Below are 24,135 nucleotides of genomic sequence, written 5' to 3'. Positions count from 1 at the left end.
TGAAGGGGTATTCCAGTCCAGTATACCAGAATATAGGGGATATGTTTCTTACTGCAGAGGGTTTGACCTATTGGGACCCCCTCCCCAAGTTCTCTACAACAAGAAGCCTAACTCTCCCTACTGAATGGGATTGGTGGGTCAGCACGTTCCCTTTACTGTCAACTAAGCAATGTACTTGGGTAACTCCGGTGCACACATAGACAATAAATGGAGTGTGTGCTTGCCTCCCGGGATCAGACAATTATCTCCTATCTTGTACATAGGGTATACATTTTTGAGGGCTGGACTACCCCTTTAACTGAGGAATAACAGAGCATCAGACAAGACCAGTGGAACTAAAGGGGTACTCCCCTGACCCAGCGTTTGCAACATTTTGTTCCGAACGCTTGGAGCGGGCAGCGAGGTTGTGACATCATGGCCACGCCCCTTGTGACATCACGCTGTGCCCTCTCAATGCAAGACCTGCATTGAGGGGGCGAGGCGTAACTTCACGAGGGGCCTATTGGGACCCCCATCACCCGCAGCCAGCATTCTAAATGAATGCCAGGCGCTGCACAGAGATCACGGGGGTCCCAGCAGCAGGACCCCCGTGGTCAGATATCTTATCCCCTATCCTTTGGATAGGGGATGAGATGTCTAGGAGCGGAGTACCCTTTAAGAGAATTCAATCACTGTGTTAAAAAGCTATAGACGTATAATATATGTGCATGTTTATTATTACAAAATTGCTTCTTCTTCTGGCCTAGTGACCACAGCAGAAAATATATTTATCTCCTACAGAACAACAGATTGGAGAAGATTCCTGCAGGAGCTTTCAGCCATCTCACAGGTCTGCGTGAGCTTTACCTGCAAAATAACTTCCTTTCTAATGAAGGAATGAACAATGAGACCTTTATGTAAGTTGAGATCCTGTCATTGTTGTTATAAGAATGTGTGGCGGACACAGGGTGTTAGTAAGAATACCTGATCACTTCGTGACACCAGGGCACTGTTATCCTATACACGGCCTAAGGTTGGAGACAGCTTCTCCTGGGCCAGACACGATGAGCAAATAAACACACCGACGTCAGGTTACATATAACTGTCTTTACTAAGCAAATGCAGGTGGAATTACATAGACAACTGGCCTTTGGTGCGAGAGTGCAGCGTAACCCCTTGGGAGCCCTGTTGCCCTTCTGAGACTTGTAGTAATTGAATGAATGAATTGTGGTAGCTAGGGTCCTGTCAATAATCTGTAGCTTTCTCCGCAGGGGCATACATTTCCCACATGCGAGTATTTTCAGTGCAGGATGACCAGTATAGAGATTAGAGTAGAAGTAGGCCTCTCCTCAGAGCACACGACACACAGCACACCTGAGCCAAGCTGTTGCTCAGGAGCCACACTAGGGTGAACTAACAGTAGACTGACTAACTCCTCCGCTGCACCTCACTATACAAGGGAGAATTTTGGGGTCTCATTGGCAGGCAGGGTCACAATGTGTTCACTGCAGGGTCTCCTGGGTAACACCCTTGAAGGCACACTAACATTGTAAAACATATATACAAAGAACAATAATGAAATTAATTTAGGAAAATCTATTATTCTGATATTATAGTAAATACATAATTATTCCAACAACAGTACTTTGGTGGGTCCAACACCTTGCACTGCCAGGCTGCCCGAGACAGTCCAAAGCCACGGGGTAGCTACTGGTGCTGGGACACCACAAATGTAAATCAGTAGGAAAAAAAATATTTAAATTCATTTAGACCGTAAAACAAAAATCTGTAATACGGCCCCATCTACCATGTGCTATTTGTAATATTACTTCACAAGGAGAAAAAGAAAGTAACGGATCGCTCACTGTTCTGATAGCAGGCAGATCAATCGGATGCAGTGATCCACGGACTTAATCGGTCCTAGCAGGGAGGCGACCGGTGGATCCGGGGGGAGCTCAGACATCGGTCCACGGACTGTATCACGCCCCTAGGCGCTTCGTCGGGCCGCTCAGCGGCCCGACGAAGCGCCTAGGGGCATGATACGGTCTGTGGCCCGACGTCTGAGCTACCCCCGGATCCACCAGCTGCCTCCCTGCTAGGACCGATTAAGTCCGTGGATCACCGGATCCGATTGATCTGCCTGCTATCAGAATGGTGAGTGCTCCGCTACTTTCATTTTCTTCGTGTAAAGTTATATTGAACTCTATGATTTTCTTGCATGTGGCGCCACCTTGCTATTGCTAGATTTATACACCTGCACCCGGTATCCCAAGCTGAGTTTGAGTGTCGGACTTAGCGGCGGTGCTGGCTGTGTCTGTCTACCTCCGAGATTATATACTGTTTGTAATATTGGTGTCTTCTTTTGTGCCAAAGGTACCAGGAGTATCTTCTCCTATAGCTATGCCCATGTTTCTTCTAGTAGGTAGATTCATATCATCTTGCATGACCATTTCCAATTGTATATCCAACATAGTAGGGAGTCTATATGAATAGATTTGCCAATAATAGGCCAATTTCGAATTGTTTTTAACTGGAGAAATGTTTAGAACATCTTGAAGTACTTGCAGTCTTCTTCCATTATGTATCGCTAGTAAATGTCATTGATCATTATTTCTGTACCATTTCAAATGTTATTCATATCCCTTTAGGAATCTAAACAGACTGGAGTATCTTGACCTTTCGAGCAATAACTTAACGCACGTTCCGAGCGGTCTACCTCGTAACATTGTCATTCTTCATCTGGAAAAAAACTCCATAAGGAATATTTCTAATGATGTTTTGACGCAGATTAGAAATCTAGAGTATCTTTTGCTCCACAACAACAAGCTGAGGGCTCGAGGTATTCATCCATTAGCCTTCCTTGGATTAAAGAAGTTACACACTCTTCATATGTACAACAACTTGCTGGAGAAGATACCCGCAGGGCTTCCACGTAGGGTGAAGACTCTCATGCTCCTTCACAACCAGATCACTGGGATTTCTAAAGATGATTTTGCCACAACTTATCTCCTTGAGGACCTGAACCTGAGATACAACAAGATTATGAGCAGTGCAGTACATAAAGACGCTTTCCGCAAACTGAGGCTCCTCAAGACCTTGGAGCTATCTGGTAACTTTTTGAGATCTGTGCCACATGGACTCCCCAAAAATTTGGAAATTTTGAGACTAAATGATAATGAAATTAGCTCCATACCACAAGACACACTGGCTGGGATGTCGAAACTTAAAGAAATTTATATGAAAAACAATAAACTTAAGATCAGCTCCATCTACACCGGGGCTTGGTCAGAACTTAATAGTCTCCAGGTGAGGTAACTCTTCAAAGCTTAGTAGATGTCTTTCTGTCTTCTGAAAAGTATGTTTCCCATAAGGCCGAGTTCACATGGCAGAATGTCCGTGTGGAATTCTGCATGAATCTTCCGCATGGACATTCCACTGCAGCAGAGTCCCATTGATTTCAGTGGGAGTCATCTCCTCTGTTCACACGGCAGAATTTCCACGGCAGCAACATCCTGATTCCGGCATATGCAAAAACATCAAACATGTTCAATGTTTTTGTGGATTCTGTAAGGGATTGCACTGCAGTCTATGAGACGGCGCATTTCCGAGCGGTCCTAGCGCTGGCATGTTCTGCCGGCGCTCTGCTGTCTGTGGAATGTCCGCACAGAGATTTTTTATGTGGACATTCCACCCTGTGAACATAGCCTAACAGTACATCCATAATTTCTGAATTTACTGCAGCAAATTCACACCAAATTGTGCAGATTTTGTTCTTGAATTTGTTGCGGACCTTAATGCCTAATATGTAAATGATAAAAGGTATTTAAAATCCAAACTTGTAGGTTACGCCAATGTTTCTGCAGCAAAATCTGCAACAAAGAGGATTTCACTTTCCATACAAGCTGGAAATCCACAGCATTTCTACAACATGAAGTATATTGAAACAATGCGTGTGTAAGAGAAAGCAAGTTATGTTAGCAATGCTTCATCTTTATTCTTAGGTTCGTGCAGGCTCCAATGCCGCACCGGTGTGCTCAACGCTAGTGCGCTAATGATTACAGCTGTTTCTTTCCGATCAGGAACGTCAACAGATCATGATCTGTTGAAGTTCCTGAATGGAAAGAAACAGCTATAATCATTAGCGCACTAGCGTCTAGCACACCGGTGCTTTGTGGAGCTGCTTTACCTGCACGAACCTAAGAATAAGGGTATGTTCACACTTCGGAATACCCGCGGAATTCCGCTAGTGAAATTCCGCACAGTGAACGTTCGCATCAGTTTGAATGGGTCTTCCGCGAGACCGGTTCACACTGCGGAATTTCAGCGGCGGACAATTCCGCTGCTGAAATTGTTCAGCGCAATGAAAGAACATGTTCATTCTTTGCGTGGAAGTCCGCGAGCACTGCATAGCCATCAATGATGACGGCGCAGTGCCGCACGGTCCTTCCGCCGCCGCCAGCTGCCAGGCTGAATCTCCGCTCGCTGAATTCCGCGATCGGAGATTCAGCTACAGTTCCGCAGTGTGAACATACCCTTAAGATGAAGCATTGAAGCAATGGTGAGTCGCCTGTGAATTTCTTTTTTGTATGGATAATAAAGTATATTGACATGCTGCTGATTTAAACATACAGTGGGGCAAAAAAGTATTTAGTCAGCCACCAATTGTGCAAGTTCTCCCACTTAAAAAGATGAGAGAGGCCTGTAATTTTCATCATAGGTATACCTCAACTGTTACATAGTTACATAGTTACATAGTTAGTATGGTTGAAAAAAGACATACGTCCATCAAGTCCAACCAGGGGATTGAAGGGAAGGATGTAAGGGGATAAGGGAAAGGGATGTAGTTTTATAATTCTGCATAAGCATTAATGTTATTTTGTTCCAGGAATGTATCTAACCCTGCTTTAAAGCTGTTAATTGTTCCTGCTGTGACCAGTTCCTGAGGTAGACCGTTCCATAAATTCACAGTCCTCACGGTAAAGAAGGCGTGCCGCCCCTTTAGACTAAGTGAGAGACGTAATGAGAAAAAAAATCCATAAAATCACATTGTCTGATTTTTAAAGAATTTATTTGCAAATCATGGTAGAATATAAGTATTTGGTCACCTACAAGCTAGATTTCTGGCTCTCACAGACCTGTAACTTCTTCTTTAAGAGTCTCCTCTGTCCTCCACTCGTTACCTGTATTAATGGCTCCTGTTTGGACTTGTTATCAGTATAAAAGACACCTGTCCACAGCCTCAAACAGTCACCCTCCATACTCCACTATGGCCAAACCAAAGAGCTGTCGAAGGACACCAGAAACAAAATTGTAGACCTGCACCAGGCTGGGAAGACTGATTCTGCAATAGGCAAGCAGCTTGGTGTGAAGAAATTAACTGTGGGAGCAATTATTAGAAAATGGAAGACATAAAAGACCACTGATAATCTCCCGCGATCTGGGGCAAGATCTCACCCCGTGGTGTCAAAATTATCACAAGAACGGTGAGCAAAAATCTTAGAACCACACGGGGGGACCTAGAGAATGACCCGCAGAGAGCTGGGACCAAAGTAACAAAGGCTACCATCAGTAACACACTACGCCGCCAGGGACTCAAATCATGAAGTGCCAGACATGTCCCCCTGCTTAAGCCAGTACATGTCTGGGCCTAGAGAGCATTTGGATGATCCAGAAGAGGATTGGGAGAACGTCATATGGTGAGATGAAACCAAAGTAGAACTTTTTGGTAAAAGGAGAAAGAATGCTGAATTGCATCCAAAAAACACCATACCTACTGTGAAGCATGGAGGTGGAAACATCATGCTTTGGGGCTGTTTTTCAGCAAATGGACCTGGACAACAGATCCGTGTAAAGGAAAGAATGAATAAGGCCATGTATAGTGAGATTTTGAGTGAAAACCTCCTTTCATCAGCAAGGGCATTGAAGATGAAACGGGGCTGGCTCCGCCCGGGCAACGAAGGAGTGGCTTTGTAAGAAGCATTTCAAGGTCCTGGATTGGCCTAGCCAGTCTCCAGATCTCAACCCCATAGAAAACTTTTGGAGGAAGTTGAAAGTCTGTGTTGCCCAGCAACAGCCCCAAAACATCACTGCTCTAGAGGAGATCTGCATGGAGGAATGGGCCAAAATACCAGCAACAGTGTGTGAAAACCTTGTGAAGACTTACAGAAAACGTTTGACCTCTGTATTGACCTCAGTATTGAGATGAATTTGTGTTATTGACCAAATACTTATTTTCCACCATAATTTTCAAATAAATTCTTTAAAAATCAGACAATGTGATTCTATGGATTTTTTTTCTCATTATGTCTCTCACAGTTGAGGTATACCTATGATGGAAATTACAGGCCTCTCATCTTTTTAAATGGGAGAACTTGCACAATTGGTGCCTGACTAATTACTTTTTTCCCCCCACTGTACACATGTCTTTTTCCACAGCCAGGGAATTTGTGTTTACATTTCTGATACGGTAATATGCTGTAGATTTTCTGCATGTAAATCTGCTGATGAAAATCCCCAGCTCATCCTCCCCATGTGAACATATCGTAAGGGCTCATTCACACGAGCGGATTTCTTTTCAAACCCACAGCGGATCTCCCACTGCAAGTTTAAATAGGGGCGGGGCCTCTTTGCGCTATCCGCAGCAGATTTTCGCCAGTGAAATCTCCGCTGTTGAAAATCCGCTGCAGTCCCTATTGACTGTAAATATGGATTGCTGTTTGACAACCAATGAAACTCAATGGCAATCCAAAATTAAATGTTATCCCCTATCCACATGATCAAAGGGAGCCAAATGCTGGGACCCCCTGAGATCACAAGAATGGAGGTGAAATGTCCCCTGAGGGAACGGAGTGTCAGCCGGCATTTCAACCTCTGCTCCATTAACTGTTTATGGATCCTCCAAACATTGCCCGCATGAGCATGCCCACTGCCGCTCCATTCAATTGGAAGACATTTGACATATACCTGATGATGAAGAGGTTGGAGTGATCTGGAAACATGTTATGTGCATTTGTAATAAAGACCCTGAACTATATTTAATGCAGATCTACTTATTGAGCAGTGCCAGGTGAGACTTATTTTTAGTTAATGAATAAGAGTAGTAAAGTGTGAAGTCACAATCCAAGTCAAAACTGCATTGGGCAGTGTTCACACTGTGTTTGCTGTTTACACTTAGCATTTGTCTTAGGAAACTGGAGACTAGTACTATAAATGTGTGTAGAGACCTATAAGCCATTCATGCTTCACTGAGAATTCTGGGAAGAAGGATATGCAAATCAGCTCTCTAACGCCACCTTTCGGACACAACTGCCAACAGATGGGTCACTTCTGGGGAAATTTTCTGGCTTATTTAATCCCAAGTCATGTTGTAAGGCTTCAAAGGAACAAAAATATTGGCTTAAATCGAAGGCTATCTCCAAAATAGCTACTCTGCATATGTTTCCATGCAGTGGTATACATCTGAGACTTCAATTAAAGGTAGGAAAAACCTAGAGCAGAATCCAGCTCTATGTGCAATAAAACCATCTTTATTCAAAGGACATGATCAGAAACAGCAGAAGTTACGCATTTCAAGCGCTCTTAGTCATAGAGTATGACTAAGAGCGCTTGGCACTTGAAACGCGTAACTTCTGCTGTTCCTGACCATGTCCTTTGAATAAAGACAGTTTTATTGCGCATAGAGCTGGATTCTACTCTACACTTTTCCTATTTGCTTCTGTGCCGTCCAGCACCTGGATCCGTGCTCTGGTTGTCCAGGCGGGGTGAGCTGGTTGGCCTTTTCTTCAATTAAAGGTAGATACACACTGCAAGCACAGCATTAACAGACTCTTACATTGTATTGGTAAGAAACGCCATATAGAATATATGGGACCACATATCAAAAATCAAAGTGGGCTCTCTATTATAATTTTGGGTTTTTCCACTATGGGCAGAAGGGCCTGGGCCTTGGTTTCCTTTCCACGCCCTCAGACCAATTTCCCACCTTCTGAGTCCTGCACAGTAATTCTCTAACCATTAGAAATGGAGATGGAACCTCCCATTATTTTGGATTTGGGTCACATAGCAACCTCATGGGGCATTGAGGCAGATTAACGAAAACTGCCTAATTGACAGTATAAACTTAGGGTAGACAGTCAAAGAATGCACTGATTTTACACAGTGGTTTAGGCTGTTTGATAATTATGGCACTTATGTACTGTTAACTCTAATTTAATCCACCTATTAGTTTAATTGGCAGCAAAATCTTAATAATTGCACCAAAATTCTGGTGCAATTATGGTACATGGATTACCAAAATGTAAGTTATGCTCCTCCTCCAAAGCCAAACCCCTTTTAGTAAAGCCAAGCCTTCAGAACATCACACCCATTATAGTGAAGCGGGTGGTGCACAGCATGTGTGCCAATATTTTGGTTTTACCTGTACTAAAATTCGACAGCATTTCCAATAGTAAATAAACCTTCTTAATTTTAGTAAGTGTTTTGTGCTCTATCCTGTCCAGATAGATTTCATGTGTCTAAATATTTGGTTAATAAGAAATGTTTTTCCTCCTCTCTTAGCTTCTTGACTTGTCAGGAAACTTGCTGACTTATGTTCCACCCGACCTTCCGGAGAGTCTTGAATACCTGTATCTCCAGAGTAACAAGATTTCTATCATCACTGATAGCGCCTTCCAGTCTACTCCCAACCTAAAGGGCATTTTCCTCAGGTAACACCCTGGAACATTTTCTTATGGGATAAATGTTATTGATCCTGGGGTTTTAAAGGGGTACTCCCCTGGAAAACATTTTTTTTTTTTTTTAATCAACTGGTGCCAGAAAATTAAACAGATTTGTAAATTAAATGGGAAAAGAATGGAGGATGGCACTGACCCAAGATGGTAGCTTCAAAAAGGTTCTTTATTGCATAAACACGGTGGCGGTGTCAGTCAGACAGTCCATTCACCTGTCTTACACCGCCACCGTGTTTATGCAATAAAGAACATTTTTGAAGCTACCATCTTGGGTGAGTGCCATCCTCCATTATTTTCACATATATTGGATTTGTCTGCTGTCTTTGGACTGAGCACCACAGATATTTGGATTTTTGCTTCTATTATTCACCTGTTGCTGACCACTTGCCTTAATACACAGCAATGCCGGATTCTGAACCTATATTTTGTTAGATTTGTAAATTACTTCTATTAAAAAATCTTAATCCTTCCAGTACTTACCAGTTGCTGTATGTTCCAGAGGAAGTTCTTTTCTTTTTTAATTTCATTTCTGTCTGACCACAGTGCTCTCTGCTGACACCTCTGTCCGTTTTAGGAACTGTCTAGAGCAGGAGCAAATCCCCATAGTAAACCTATCCTGCTCTGGACAGTTCCTGACATGGACAGAGGTGTCAGCAGAGAGCACTGTGGTCAGACAGAAATGAAATTAAAAAAGAAAAAACTTCCTCTGTAGTATACAGCAGCTGATAAGTAGTGGAAGGGTTAAGATTTTTTAAATAGAAGCCATTTATAAATCTGTGTAACTTTCTGGCACCAGTTGATTTAAAAAAAAAATGTTTTCCAGGGGAGTACCCCTTTAATGAATCTTCTCTGGCAGGTTTAATACGCTAACGCCACAGTCAGTGATGGAGTCTGCCTTCGAGGGACTGGAGAAGCTGCAGGTCTTAGACATTGAGAACAATCTAGCTTTCAAAGTCACCAAGAAGGAAAAAGAAGAAGATACAGAAAAAGATGATTAAGAGCAAAAATATTAGTGGTAAGTATTAATATTTCATTTCCAGAAGTCATATAATGAAGGGTGCCCCAAAAAACAAATTCTAGATTTCATCTAAATGTCCATCATAATGTTACATTCCCCGCAATCTCTAGCTAGACATGGTTTCCCCTTGAAAAATCAGCTGTTTTCTAGGGCTGCCCTTTAACACCTTCCCATAAAACAACATAGTGTAACCAGGGGCGAACTGACAAAAAAAAGCAAGGGCCCCCTGCAATGCTCTGCTGCTGGTCACACTTCTGCCCTTATTCTACCCAAATCCCTCCACCAGCCCTACACACACACAAAAAAAAATGTATATATAAGAAACACTTTACTACCAGTATGCAAGGAGTAAATATATACCACATACTGTACTGAATAAAACCACTATACACAGACCAGTATACTAAACAGGATCTGTATACAATATAAGTGATTATATACAGGACCAATGTTAGTGATGTCGCGAACATAAAATTTTCGGTTCGCGAATGGCGAACGTGAACTTCCGCAAATGTTCGCAAACCGGGGGAACCGCCATTGACATCAATGGGCAGGCGAATTTTAAAACCCACAGGGACTCTTTCTGGCCACAATAGTGATTTAAAAGCTGTTTCAAGGGGACTAACACCTGGACTGTGGCGTGCTGGAGGGGGATCCATGGCAAAACTCCCATGGAAAATGACATAGTTGATGCAGAGTCTGGTTTTAATCCATAAAGGGCATAAATCACCTAACATTCCTAAATGGTTTGGAATAACGTGCTTTAGCCCCATTTAGGCAGCACATAGTTAGATCCCCCCTTTTGGCAGCACATAGTTAGAGCCCCCCTTTAGGCAGCACATAGAGCCCCCCTTTAGGCAGCACATAGATTCCCCCATATTAGGCAGCACATAGTTAGAGCCTCCCTTTAGGCAGCACATAGTTAGATCCCCCCTTTAGGCAGCACATAGATTCCCCCATGTTAGGCAACACATAGTTAGAGCCCCCCTTTAGGCAGCATATAGAGCCCCCCTTTAGGCAGCACATAGATTCCCCCATATTAGGCAGCACATAGTTAGAGCGTCCCTTTAGGCAGCACATAGAGCCCCCTTTAGGCAGCACATATTTAGATCCCCCCTTTAGGTAGCACATAGATTCCTCCATATTAGGCAGCACATAGTTAGAGCCCCCCTTTAGGCAGCACATAGATTCCCCCATACTAGGCAGCACATAGTTAGAGCCCCCCTTTAGGCAGCACATAGAGCCCCCCTTTAGGCAGCACATAGATTCCCCCATATTAGGCAGCACATAGTTAGAGCCTCCCTTTAGGCAGCACATAGAGCCCCCTTTAGGCAGCACATAGTTAGATCCCCCCTTTAGGCATCACATAGTTAGATCCCCCTTTAGGCAGCACATAGATTCCCCCATGTTAGGCAACACATAGTTAGAGCCCCCCTTTAGGCAGCATATAGAGCCCCCCTTTAGGCAGCACATAGATTCCCCCATATTAGGCAGCACATAGTTAGAGCGTCCCTTTAGGCAGCACATAGAGCCCCCTTTAGGCAGCACATATTTAGATCCCCCCTTTAGGTAGCACATAGATTCCTCCATATTAGGCAGCACATAGTTAGAGCCCCCCTTTAGGCAGCACATAGATTCCCCCATACTAGGCAGCACATAGTTAGAGCCCCCCTTTAGGCAGCACTGGTTTTATTTCACAGCCAAAAAAGGTATTTTTTATTTTTTTATTTGAACAACTGTCACACCAAATGTGTGACTGAACTTATAGCCCTTTTAATACTGTAGTTAGCTGCTTGAAGGAAATTAAGTTTTACACCGGAGTACCCCTTTTAACCAGCGGTTCCCTCCCAACCAGGGTGCATCCAGCTGTGCAAGACACACGGACTGAACTTATAGCCCTTTTAATACTGTAGTTAGTTGCTTGAAGGAACTTAAGTTTTACACTGGAGTACCCCTTTTAACCAGCGGTTCCATCCCAACCAGGGAGCCTCCAGCTGTTGCAAGACACACGGACTGATATTTTTTGGGTGCTGTCCTTAAAGCAGATGTTAGACTAGTGCTTTAGGGGTAAAGTGGACCCTGAATACACCACCTAGCAGCAACCTAGCCATCGCTTTCCCTATACAGCAGGAGCAGCTTCTCTGTCCCTCCACTTTCTAAGCCTGCAGCATGCCGAATGAGGGTAAAATGGCGTCCGTGCAGGAGGTAGGAGGGTCTGGAAGGGAGGGACTGCTGCTGATTGGCTGTAATGTGTCTGGTGACTCTGACTCACTGGGTCAAAGTTTACCCCAATGTTAAAGTATAGGGGGCTAATCGAACTTCACATATGTTCGCCCGGCGATGCAAACGCGAACATGCTAAGTTCGCCGGCGAACAATTCGCGACATCTCTGAGAACCAAATGGCGGTAGATATCAGCTGTAAAAAGAATGTGTATACCATATAAGTGATTACAGTTACAGCAAGGGACTCACAATTACATATTTTCTGATCAGCGGCGTCCTCTTTCCTTTTCTTCTCCGTCCGGATCAGACTGCCATGTCGATCTCTTACCATCTGCAGACATTTTTCCAGTGCCCTCCCCTCCTCTACACAATCTTTCCATCTATAAGCCCACAAACTGTAATAATGCCCTTCTTTGTGTCCTGCACAGTAAAAGGGCAGGTAGGAAGGTAGCCAGGTAAATAATTAACTAGGTAGGTAGATTAGGAAGCCAGATATGTAGGTAGATGACTAACCAGGTAGGTAGGTTGCTACCTAAGTAGTTAGGCAGCCATGTATGAAGGCCAGGTATGTACATAGTTAGGTAGCCAGGTATGTAGGTAGGTAGCAAGATATGTAGGTAATTAGGCAGCCAGGTATGTAGGTAGTTAGCTAGCCAGGTATGAAGGTAAGCAGTTAGGCATCCAGGTACACAATTAGGTAGCCAGGGAGTTAGTCAAGTAGGTAGCCAACACCCCCTCCACCCAGTGGCGATTTACAGTCTAGTTTTGGGAGGGGCACTATGAAAAAACCCTATGTAGTTAGTAGGTAGCCCTCCTATTAGTTTGGTAGTTTGTCCCCATATTAGGTAAGCAAGAGCATAGTAGATAGTCCCTCACATTAGGTTTAGGCAGCATAGTTCCCCCATAGTAGGTGTAGGCAGCAGAGTTCCCCCATAGTGGGTGTAGGCAGCAGAGTTCCCCACAGTAGGTGTAGGCAGCAGAATTCCCCCACAGTGGGTGTAGGCAGCAGAGTTCCCCCACAATAGGTGTATACAGCAGGGTCCCTCAATAGTAGGTGTAGGCAGCAGGGTCCCCCCACAGTAGATGTAGGCAGCAGAGTTCCCCCATAGTGGGTGTAGGCAGCAGAGTTTCCCCACAGTGGGTGTAGGCAGCCGAGTTCACAGTAGGTGTAGGCAGCAGAGTTCCCCCACAGTGGGTGTAGGCAGCAGTGTCCCCCCACAGAAGGTGTAGGCAGCAGAGTTAGAGTCCCCCCCAGTAGGGGTAGGCAGCAGAGTTAGAGTTCACTCCCCCTACAGTAGGTGCAGGCAGCAGAGTCAGACTCCCCCCACCCCCAGTAGGTGTAGGCAGCAGAGTTTGAGTCCCCTAGTAGGTGTAGGCAGCAGAGTTAGAGTTCACCTCCCCCAGTAGGTGCAGGCAGCAGAGTCAGAGTCCCCCCAGTAAGCATAGGCAGCAGAGTTAGAGCCCCCCCCCCAGTAGGTGCAGGTAGCAGAGTCAGACTCCCCCACCCCCAGTAGGTGTAGGTAGCAGAGTTTGAGTTCCCCCCCAGTAGGTGTAGGCAGCAGAGTTAGAGTTCAACTCCCCCCCCCTCACCAGTAGGTGCAGGCAACAGAGTCAGAGTCCCCCCAGTAGGCGTAGGCAGCAGAGTTAGAGTCCCCCCCCAGTAGGTGCAGGTAGCAGAGTCAGAGTCCCCCCTCCAGTAGGTGCAGGCAGCAGAGTTAGAGTCCCCTCCAGTAGGTATAGGCAGCAGAGTTAGAGTCCCCCCAGTAGGCGAAGGCAGCAGAGTTAGAGTTCCCCCCCAGTAGGTGTAGGATGCAGAGTCAGGATCCCCCCCCCCCAGTAAGTGTAGGCAGCAGAGTTAGAGTCCCCCCCCACAGTAGGTGTAAGCAGCAGAGTTAGAGCCCCCCCAAATAGGTGTAATCAGCAGAGTTAGAGTCCCCCCCAAATAGGTGTAGGCAGCAGAGTCAGAGCTCCCCCCCAGTAGGTGTAGGCAGCAGAGTTAGAGTCCCCCCCCCCCCAGTAGGTGTAGGCAGCAGAGTCAGAGCTCCCCCCCAGTAAGTGTAGGCAGAGTTAGAGTCCCCCCCAGTAGGTGCAGGCAGCAGAGTTAGAGTCCCCCCAGTAGGTGTAGGCAGCAGAGTTTGAGTCCCCCCAGTAGGTGTAGGCAGCATGGTTAGAGTCCCCCCCCCAAGAGGTGTAGGCAGCAGAGTTAGAGTCTTCCCCCCCCCCCACGTAGGTGTAGGCAGCAGAGTTAGAGTCCCCCCAGTAAGTGTAGGCAACAGAGTTAGAGTCCCCCCCCCAGTAGGTGTAGGAAGCAGAGTTAGAGTCCCCCCCAGTAGGTGCACGCAGCAGAGTTAGAGTCCACCCACCAGTAGGTGTAGGCAACAGAGTCAGAATCCCCCCCCCCCCAGTAGGTGTAGGCAGCAGAGTTAGGGTCCCCAACCAGTAGTTGTAGGCAGTAGAGTTAGAGCCCCCCCCCAAGTAGGTGTAAGCAGTAGAGTTAGAGTCCCCCCCCCCCCAGTGGGGGCAGGCAGCAGAGTTAGAGTCCCCCCCCCTCATAGGTGTAGGCAGCAGGGTAAAAGTCCCCCTTTCAGTAGGTGTAGGTAGCAGAGTTTGAGTCCCCCCAGTAGGTGTAGGCAGCAGAGTTAGAGTCCCCCCAAGTAGGTGTAGGCAGCAGAGTTAGAGTCCCCCCCACCCAATAGGTGTAGGCAGCAGAGTTAGAGTCCCCCCCCCCCCCGTAGGTGTAGGCAGCAGGGTAAAAAGTCCCCCCTTCAGTAGGTGTAGGCAGCAGAGCCAGAGTCCTACCCAGTAGGTATAGGCAGCAGAGTTAGAGCCCCCCACCCAGTAGGTGTAGGCAGCAGAGTTAGAGTCCCCCCCAAGTAGGTGCAGGCAGCAGAGTTAGAGTCCCCCCCCACACAATAGGTGTAGGCAGCAGAGTTAGAGTCCCCCCCCTTCGTAGGTGTAGGCAGCAGGGTAAAAAGTCCCCCCTCCAGTAGGTGTAGGCAGCAGAGTTAGAGTCCCCCCCCCCAGTAGGTGTAGGCAGCAGAGCCAGAGTCCTACCCAGTAGGTATAGGCAGCAGAGTTAGAGCCCCCCACTCAGTTGGTGTAGGCAGCAGAGTTAGAGTCCCCCCCACCCAATAGGTGTAGGCAGCAGAGTTAGAGTCCCCCCCAACTAGGTGTAGGCAGCAGAGTCAGAGTCCTCCCCAGTAGGTATAGGCAGCAGAGTTAGAGCGCCCCCCCCCCCACCCAGTAGGTGTAGGCAGCAGAGTTAGAGTCCCCCCCAGTAGGTTTAGGCAGCAGAGTCAGAGTCCCCTCCCAGTCGATGTAGGCAGCAGAGTCAGAGTCTCCTTCCCCCCCCCCCCCCCCCAGTAGGTGTAGGCAGCAGAGTTAGAGTCCCCCCCCCCAGTAGGTGTAGGCAGCAGTGTTAGAGTGCCCTCCAGTAGGTTTAGGCAGCAGAGTTAGAGTCCCCCCCAGTAGGTGTAGGCAGCAGAGTTAGGCTACGTTCACATGGCTGCTGTCCCCCATTCATATTGTCTCCGTTATTGCTTCCTAAACTGACCATTCTAATAACGGATGCAAACTTATGCAAAGGGATGCCATTTAGTGGCATCCGTTTGCGTCAGTTTTCAATCCTTTAGTATCAGCCGTCTGCAGACTCCCGCAGCCAGGACTACTACTACTCCCATCATGGAACAGACTCCTTTCTATGATTGTAGCAGTAGTTCCCTGGCTGTGGGAGTCTGCAGGTGGCTGGGGAGGCTACCTTAGTGTTTGTACTACTACCCCCATCATGGAACATAGTCTGTTCCATGTTGGGGGTAATAGTACAGGGGATAAGGAATTGATCGCACCGCGTGTCACTTCTGAGACCCGATGCGATCAGCAGTTATAAAGCAGGGGAGCGGGCTGCATGCTGCCCTCTCCTTCGATGTATATACTATGTAAACTTTCATTTTTAAATCCCCTGCCGGGAACCCTGAATGGCTAGTACCGAGGAGCAATTCAGGGCTCCCGGCTGGATTTTTAAAGTACTACTTTGCAATCCAAGTGTATGTCCCCATGAATATTTATAATAATTAATTGGCCACAGTGTGCTTATCCCTGTAGGCTTCATTCATTCACCGCCGCTGCTGCCACCTGACATGTCCCCGCTGCTGCTGCTGATTTTGAAATGAAAGTTTACACAATAGTATATATATTGCAAGGGAGCGCAGCATGCCGCCCGCTCCCCTTCTTTTTAACTGCTGATCGCATCGGGTCTCAGAAGTGAGACCCGGTGCGATCAATCCCTTATCCCTTGTACCACTACCCCCAACACGCAACAGACTCTATTCCATGATGGGGGTAGTAGTACAAACACTAATGTAGCCTCCCCAGCTGCTGGCAGACTCCCGCTGCTGGGAGAACTACTACCCCCATCATGGAAATTAGTCTGTTCCATGATGGGAGTAGTAGTAGGGCAAACGGATTACATTAATGGTTCATCCGTTTGCCATAGACTTCAATGTTAAATTTATAATATCCGTTTCTAATCCGTTAGTTTTGATGGGAGAAAAAATACTGCATGCACCGTCTTTTCTTCCATCAAAAAAAATGGAACAGAAAGCAAATGTGTGCAAACGGGTGATAAAGGATTGTAAAAAATCCCATTGACATCATGGGATTATTTTACAGCCGTTTGCAACCCGTTTAAAAATTATCAAACGGATTGCAGAATGGGCATTTATTAACGGAGGCAACGAGCCCTTAGAGTCCCCCCCAGTAATTGTACGGAGAAGAGTTAGAGTCCCCCCAGTAGGTGTAGGCAGCAGAGTTAAAGTCCCCCCCCCCCCCAGTAGGTGTAGGCGGCAGAGTTAGAGTCCCCCCCCAGTTGGTGTAGGCAGAAGAGTTAGAGCCCCCCCCCCCCCCAGTAGGTGCAGGCAGCAGAGATCTCCCCCTCTCTCCGGAATTCCGCCGTGTGAACATAGCCTTATACTTCGCCAATGGTGACTGTGGTTCTGACCAGGGGCGTAGCTATAGAGGTAGCAGTTGCACTGGGGTGCCAAAACACATCTACCCCATAAGAGACCAGTATTTTAATTGGCAAATGGGGCCCTGTTGCAGATTTTGCATCAGGGCCCAGAAGCTAGAAGCTACACCTCTGGTTCGGACTGTCCAAAACAAAAAGTGGACACTGCCCTAATGCCCAACTTTCCTACTTTTAGGATCTGCCTTCTATGACCTCCTCTCGTCTGGCTTTGCTGAGCATTGTAGATCCCCTAGGCAATGGAAGAAAGAAGAAGACTCAATCAACTGACATGAGAAAAAAAATGTCCTCCACGGACCCCGCAAAAGCTGGCTTTTGTTCTATTTTTATATTTTATTTGAGGTTTATGGGTAAATCAGTAGATGACTGAAGCTTCAGATCTCCTGGACGAGCAGATTCGTGTGATGTCCGGTTACTGAAGTGTATGGCAGTACGGCCAAGATAAATTATTTATATAGCTATCATTATTCTTATGATACTATATGATAAAAAAATATATATATATTAATCTACATTGTTATGGGGGCTGTTGAGTCCTGTGTAAAGAAAGCTTTATCACTGTAGAATGAGAAGAGCTTTCTAATATACTTTGTAATGCAGTGTCGCACCATCACAGCAGAGAGTTTGTTACAATTGCTCCGTGAGCTAAACAGTCTGGACTCCTTTATTTACATTGATGCATTGTTAAGAACTGATGCTGCACTTAGAGCAGTGGTCTCCAAATCGTGGAGCTCCAGCTGTTGCAAAACTACAACCCCCGCATGCCCGGACAGCCGTTGGCTGTCCGGGCATGCTGGGGTTTGTAGTATTGCAACAACTAGAGATACACAGTCAATGGTGGGTTTAACATTGTTTTTTTTTTCTGGCATCCCCCGGCCACCCCCAATCCTTTCAAAGAAATCCTTTAGTCATATGATCAAAGAATCACATGGCTTGTAATGAGAAAAATTCAGGGGTAAAAAAAACGGCAAGACTAAAACATGTCATTTAAAAAAAAAAAAGATTAAAAAAATGTCACCAAAAAAGCATTTTGAGAGTTTTCCCACAAAGAAAATAGGTGTAAACTGATACTATATGTAAAATTGAATTAGAACTCCAGCAAAAAGAAACTTTTAGTAAACAAAGTAGCTGATCACGGGAGAGGTCCGACCACTCCGGGACGGTACCCCCTCTTTCTCAGTGAGGAGAGTGTGTCATCTACTGGAAAAAAAAACTATATATGTGAGAAGAACACAAGAGAGACAAAGAGAAAGAAAAAGAGGAGGAAAACAGCTGTTTTCCTCCTCTTTTTCTTTCTATTTGTCTCTCTTGTGTTCTTCTCACATATATAGTTTTTTCCAGCAATAATATTTTTAAGTCTGTTTCATGTTTCAGTGCCAGTTCAGATGATGTGTTTTTCTCAGTGGATATTTGAATCGCTATGCAAGAGGTGTATGAGTGCTTAGTGAAGGACCACAAGGGGTTAATACCCCAACAGGTGTCGACCATCCCTATCCACTCCCCCTCCCTGACTGTAAATATGTTACAAGTACGTGCATGCTACAGGTTTAGTTAAAGAGTCATAAACTCGAAACGCGTCAACTGTACATGTTGACTGTTCACCTTGTTCCTGTTGATTTTAAAGCTGCAAATAAATCTGGAGTTTTCAGTGTGCCGGCCGTTCCATTATCATCTTCTGCTTGCTGAGAGTTGGACTGTGCAACCCGCCCTCAAGTGAGCTGACAACTGCCTTGCTGTTTTAATTTATAAATATGTTTAACTTTCTGGAGCCAGTTGATATGAATTTTTTTTTAAACTGGAATACCCCTTTAAGTAACCCCACACATTGCATTTAAACCCAATATGAGCCCAATGGGCCACATTTTATTGTTGTGCCATGATTTTCTGGAGACATGTGTCAAATTAGTAAATCTAGAGGGGAAAAAAAACAGTTAGATTAAATCCAAGCCCTAGGCAAAAAAAAAAATTATATATATATATATATATATATATATATATATATATAGTAAATATGGGCCAGAGTGTGGCAAAAGATGTTGGTTGTTCCTAGACAGCTGTGTATAAAGTATGGGAAATATACAAAATAAAACCATACAGGTAGACCAAGAAAGATGTGAAAGGGTCAAGATTGGAAACTGGAAAGTATGCCTAGAAAGTAAAAAAAAATTACAACTAAGCAAAAACAAAAAATTGCGCACAAATTTATGTAATAGCACTGTAAGAAATTTGCTACATTTTTACACACAGAAAAGGGAAACCAGAGCTAAGTTCTAGACTGAAGGAAAAAACAAAGTTACAGAAGCTAAAGAAAAAAATCCTCGAGTGTGGAGATTTGGATAAAAGTGATTAATCGCCAATCTGCAGTGGCCAAGGAAACTATGATGGAGCTTTTGTCTGGTACTGTTCTAATGAAACACATAAAAATGATGTCAGAAGTAAACAGTCCTATTTCCCATCATCTATGATATGGGTCTGTATGTCAGGTAAAGAACCAGGGGAGATGCTGATCATTACATCTCAGCAGTAGACAACTCTTTTCTCATCTCATCAATATAGAATAGGTTTGGTGAGGATAAAGTCAGGAAAGTGGTAAAAAATTTTTTTTGCAGGAAAGGCACTTAAAGGGGTACTCTACTGCCCCAGTGTTTGGAACATTTTGTTTTGAAGGCTAGAAGCAGGCAGCGGCAGTTGCCACGCCCCCTCCTATAGACTTGCATTGAGGTGGCGTGACCTTGACATTACGACCCCCCGCCGCCCACACCCAGCGTTCTAAGCGAACACCAGGTGCTGCACATAGTTCACGGGGGTCCCACCCGCGATCAGACAACTTATCCCCTATCCTTTAATCAGGGGATAAGATGTCTAGGGGCAGAGTACCCCCTTTAACAGGCCATAAACAGCCTGAATCATAATCTGATTGAAAATCTATGGTGGAAATAGAAGAAGTCCCGGCAGCCATGGAAGGCAAGGTAAGCTCTTTGGCTGCCAGAACAGTGGCTGAACCTCAACGCCCCCTATCTACACCACTGCACCACCAATGACAGCCGAAACCGCCATTTAGACGCTGCTGTCAACTTTGACAGCGGCATCTAAATTGTTAATAGCTGGCATGGTTATTAGGGGCAGCCCCAAGGGGCCTCCAGGTATGGCGCTGGCTCGAGTCAGTAGTGCCTTAAAGGGGTACTCTGGTGGAAAACATTTTTTTTAATCAACGGTTGGCAGAAAGTTAAACAGATTTGTAAATTGCTTTCCTGTCTGACCACAGTGCTCTCTGCTGACACCTCTTTCCATTTTAGGAACTGTCCAGAGTAGAAGCAAATCCCCATAGCAAACCTCTCCTGCTCTGGACAGTTGACATGAACAGAGGTGTCAGCAGAGAGCACTGTGGACAGACAGAAAAGAAATTCAAAAAGAAAAGAACTTACTCTGTATTATACAGCAGCTAATATGTACTGAAAGGATTAAGATTTTTTTAATAGAAGTAATTTACAAATCTAACACAATAAGAGAATGTAGCATTCACTCACCGCTCAAACGGCTTCTATATTCCCGACTGGAGGGGGTCACGGGTCAGCGTCTTCAGGACTTCAGGAGCGCTCAGAGGCGCTGCCTCTGAGCGCTCCTGAAGTCCTGAAGACGCTGACCCGTGACCCCCTCCAGCCGGGAATATAGAAGCCATTTGAGCGGTGAGTGAATGTTACATTCTCTTATTGTGTTATATTGATGCTCTACCTAGTCGCATGCACCACGCAGGTACTACGGAGTAACTGGACCCTGACAACTGCTGCAGTCCCCCATTTTCGGTACCACCTATATACGGAAGTTGCTCTCCCTCGTTTCTCTGTTCTTTTATACCAGCTAATTTACAAATCTGTTTAACTTTCTGGCACCAGTTGATTAAAAAAAAATAATAATGTTTTCCACAGGGGTACACCTTTAACCCAACGAAGTGTATACATGTTAAGGGGTTAATTCTGAACCTCAGAGGATTCAGGTGTCATAAAACCTTGTGGAGGGACAACAATGAACTGACTTGGATTTTTTCTTTATGATTCAATCATTTCCCCCCAATATTGAGTCATTCCATATTTTTTTCTTCTACTTGACCTGGAAATTTTTTTTTTAAATAAATAAAAATAAAAAATTAAAATAATAGATTTTTGTCTCAAACAGATACATCAGGACCAGAACGTTCATCTATTAAACATTGTCTTGTGTCATTTCTGTGATTTGTGTATTTGCTAAAAAGAAAAAAGATGCCTTCATTTGTTGCATGCATTAACCCTTCAGGGAATTATTGGCCACTTACAGTCATTGGGCTTATTATTGGACAATAATGTTTGAGAAGGAGAATGCTTTACGGCTGCGGAATTCCGTGAGCGGAACTCCGCTCACGGAATTCCGCGGTGTGAACTTAACATTAGTGTGAATGGGTCTCCGCGAGACCCGTTCACACTGCGGAATTTCCGGGGCGGACAATTCCGCCACTGAAATTGTTCCACGCAAAGAAAGAACATGTTCATTTTTTGCGCGGATTCCGCGAGCACTGCATAGCCGTCAATGGTGATGGCTCAGTGCCCAGCAGCCCTAGCGCCGAAGTATCAGAGGTGGCGGCCGCCAGGCGGAATCTCAAAGAATATATTTGGAAAAAACAACAATTTGACAGTCTGATTTATTATATATTGAGGACTTTAGGACTTATTTTTTCTTTACCAGTATTTCTTTATGAAAGTGAAGCTTGTGAATGTACATTGGGGCAAAGTCTTACTTTTTCATCCCTTTCAATCGCTGCTAATACAGAGTTCACAGGTCAACCTCAGACTTATGTTGCCCATATATTTGTAGATTCTGTCCCATGAGAAGACGCAACAACACACTGGGGGAGATTTATCAAAGCATCAATATAGACCAAACTACAGAGCGTTAGGCCGGTCTATTGTGCGCCTAATTTATCAAAAGGCTCACGGCTCTTGTTAAATTCTGCACATGGACTTTGGGATCTACAGTTTAGACTGTATTTAAACCTGCGTCAGTATGGTCTGACATTTCAGTGTGAACGGACCCTAAGTAGATCACTTTATGTTACGTTACTTGTATGTTAGGGTTAATAGAGCACTGTATGGTTGCATTTACTTGGGGATCATATGGCACAGTATAGAATACTATTTACAGTGTATGATTATAAAAACATTATAGCAATGGTTCCCAACCAGCTCGGGGGCCCTATCTAGCTCATGACTCCATGCTGTGTAGCCCATCATAGAAATCCTCAATAATAACCATAGGCACTACATAAACATTACATACATACACTATTACCGTATATACTCGAGTATTAGCCGTCCCCAATATAAACCGAGGCCCGTAATTTCACCCCAAAAACCTAGGAAAAGTTATTGACTCGATTACAAGCCTAGGGTGGGAAATACATCATCCCCCCATGTCCTCATCCCCCCATGTCATCATCCAGACCCCCGTCATTAACAGCCCCGTCATCTTCACCCTGTCATCATCACCCAGTCATCATCACCCTCGTCATCATCCGTTCCGGGCTGTCCATCTTCATCGGGAGGCCCTCTTCTCCTCTCCGATCGGCCCCGGACTAGTGACGTTGCGTTGACGACGACGCGCAGGGACGTCCGTGCGTATGAACGTCCCTGCGTGGTGGCGTCAATGTAGCGTCACTAGTACGGGGCCGGCCCGGAGCGGAGAAGAGGGCCTTCCGATGAAGATGGACAGCCCAGAACGACTAACCCTCCCCACCGGACGGTCCCTGCAGCATAGATGGCCGAAGATGGATGGCCCGGACCAGCTCACCCTTCCTTCCCACCGAGGGGAGGTGAGTAGAAAACAAAAGGGGGGGTCTGGATGATGACGAAGGCTGCAGTGGTCTTCAACCTGCGGACCTCCAGATGTTTCAAAACTACAACTCCCAGCAGTCGATGGCTGTCCGGGCATGCTGGGAGTTGTAGTTTTGCAACATCTGTAGATCCGCAGGTTGAAGACCACTGAAGAAGCGATTGACAGGCGGAGATGCACAGCCTGGACCAACCCCTCACAGCTAAGCCAGAAACTTTTTTTTTGTTCACTCGAGTATAAGCTGAGAGGGGTGTTTTCAGCACGAAAAATCGTGCTGAAAAACTTGGCTTATACTCGAGTATATACGGTAGTTAAAAAGCCACCATGAACAAAAAGGAGTAAAAAAAATACATACCACAGCCATTATTTCTAAATATCCCCCTTGTCTTGTTAGAAGTTAAAGCTTCTGCCCAGTCTAAGAATTAAGAATATCTCTGTACTTTGCTCCATTCAGCTTTCTCTCAACTCTGACCAGCCTCCCTGTCCCACAACATGATGCTGCCTCCACCACACTTTACTATAGGGATACACAATGCCAATCCAACAAGACAGTAATGACGAAGCACTCACCCCAGGGTGGTATAGGGATGGTATTGACAGGCGATGGGCAGTGCCTGGTTTCCTCCGGACCTAACGCTTAGAAGTGAGACCGAAACGTTCAATGACCACAACATAACTAAATGTATCATAACTAAATGTGGAAAAAGTGAAAGGGTCTGAAGACTTTCCAAATGCATTGTGTTTTTATCCATGTATGTGAATTCATTTGTCTTTTTATATTAAACTATGACTTTTACAAATATTTTACACATAGGAGACTTTACCTGATGAATTAGGGGTCGTTGTTTGGTTGTCCTCAAATGACCTGCGTCCAGAAGATGAGACGTTACCAGCACAACTGGAACAATCTAACTGTACAGTAACACATTTTTCCAAAGACATTTATAGTGGAAAAGTTTGTAAAATAAAGTTGTGCGAATCATTAAAACGAGGGATATAACAGGACCCCTCACAAAAATGTAGCCGTGCCCAATCACTTACTCCCCATCCAACCTGCACAGAGGATTTCAATGTTCTTAGATCACAGGTCATCAATGTTCACATAAACCTGACCAGAAATGGGAATGCACTGTATAAAGCAGTCACATAAGGTTTGTCTGCAGGATACGTAAGTAAATTTATTTAAATTCTAGTTCTGTACTGTACATTTAACCCCTTAAGGACCCGGGCTTTTTCCCTTTTTAGCACTTTCATTTTTTTCCTCCTTACTTTAAAAAAATCATAATTCTTTCAATTTTGCACCTAA

The 24,135-nt window shown here is 45.2% G+C and overlaps 1 protein-coding gene across 4 annotated transcripts in view; it reads left to right on the top strand.

Annotated features, from left to right (window-relative positions):
• Positions 1-23,815, top strand: part of PODN (podocan) — a 93,834-nt gene extending 70,019 nt beyond the window's left edge. For 3 of the 4 annotated variants that reach the window (XM_056532213.1, XM_056532210.1, XM_056532214.1), the window contains 5 exons: positions 781-896; positions 2,628-3,285; positions 8,536-8,684; positions 9,565-9,723; positions 17,149-18,204. In XM_056532213.1, coding sequence (XP_056388188.1) covers positions 781-896; positions 2,628-3,285; positions 8,536-8,684; positions 9,565-9,706 — 1,065 coding nt within the window. In that variant the 3' untranslated portion in view covers positions 9,707-9,723; positions 17,149-18,204. Of the gene's footprint in view, positions 1-780; positions 897-2,627; positions 3,286-8,535; positions 8,685-9,564; positions 9,724-17,148; positions 18,205-23,643 lie in introns of those variants that run through there. The other variant, XM_056532211.1, reaches the window with a different exon arrangement.
• Positions 23,816-24,135: the final 320 nt, after the last annotated feature.

This window comes from Hyla sarda, chromosome 7, assembly GCF_029499605.1.
Source record: "Hyla sarda isolate aHylSar1 chromosome 7, aHylSar1.hap1, whole genome shotgun sequence".
Lineage (NCBI taxonomy): Eukaryota > Metazoa > Chordata > Amphibia > Anura > Hylidae > Hyla > Hyla sarda.
Note: the sequence above shows the minus strand (reverse complement) of the source record. Positions and strands in the feature narration are given on the sequence as shown.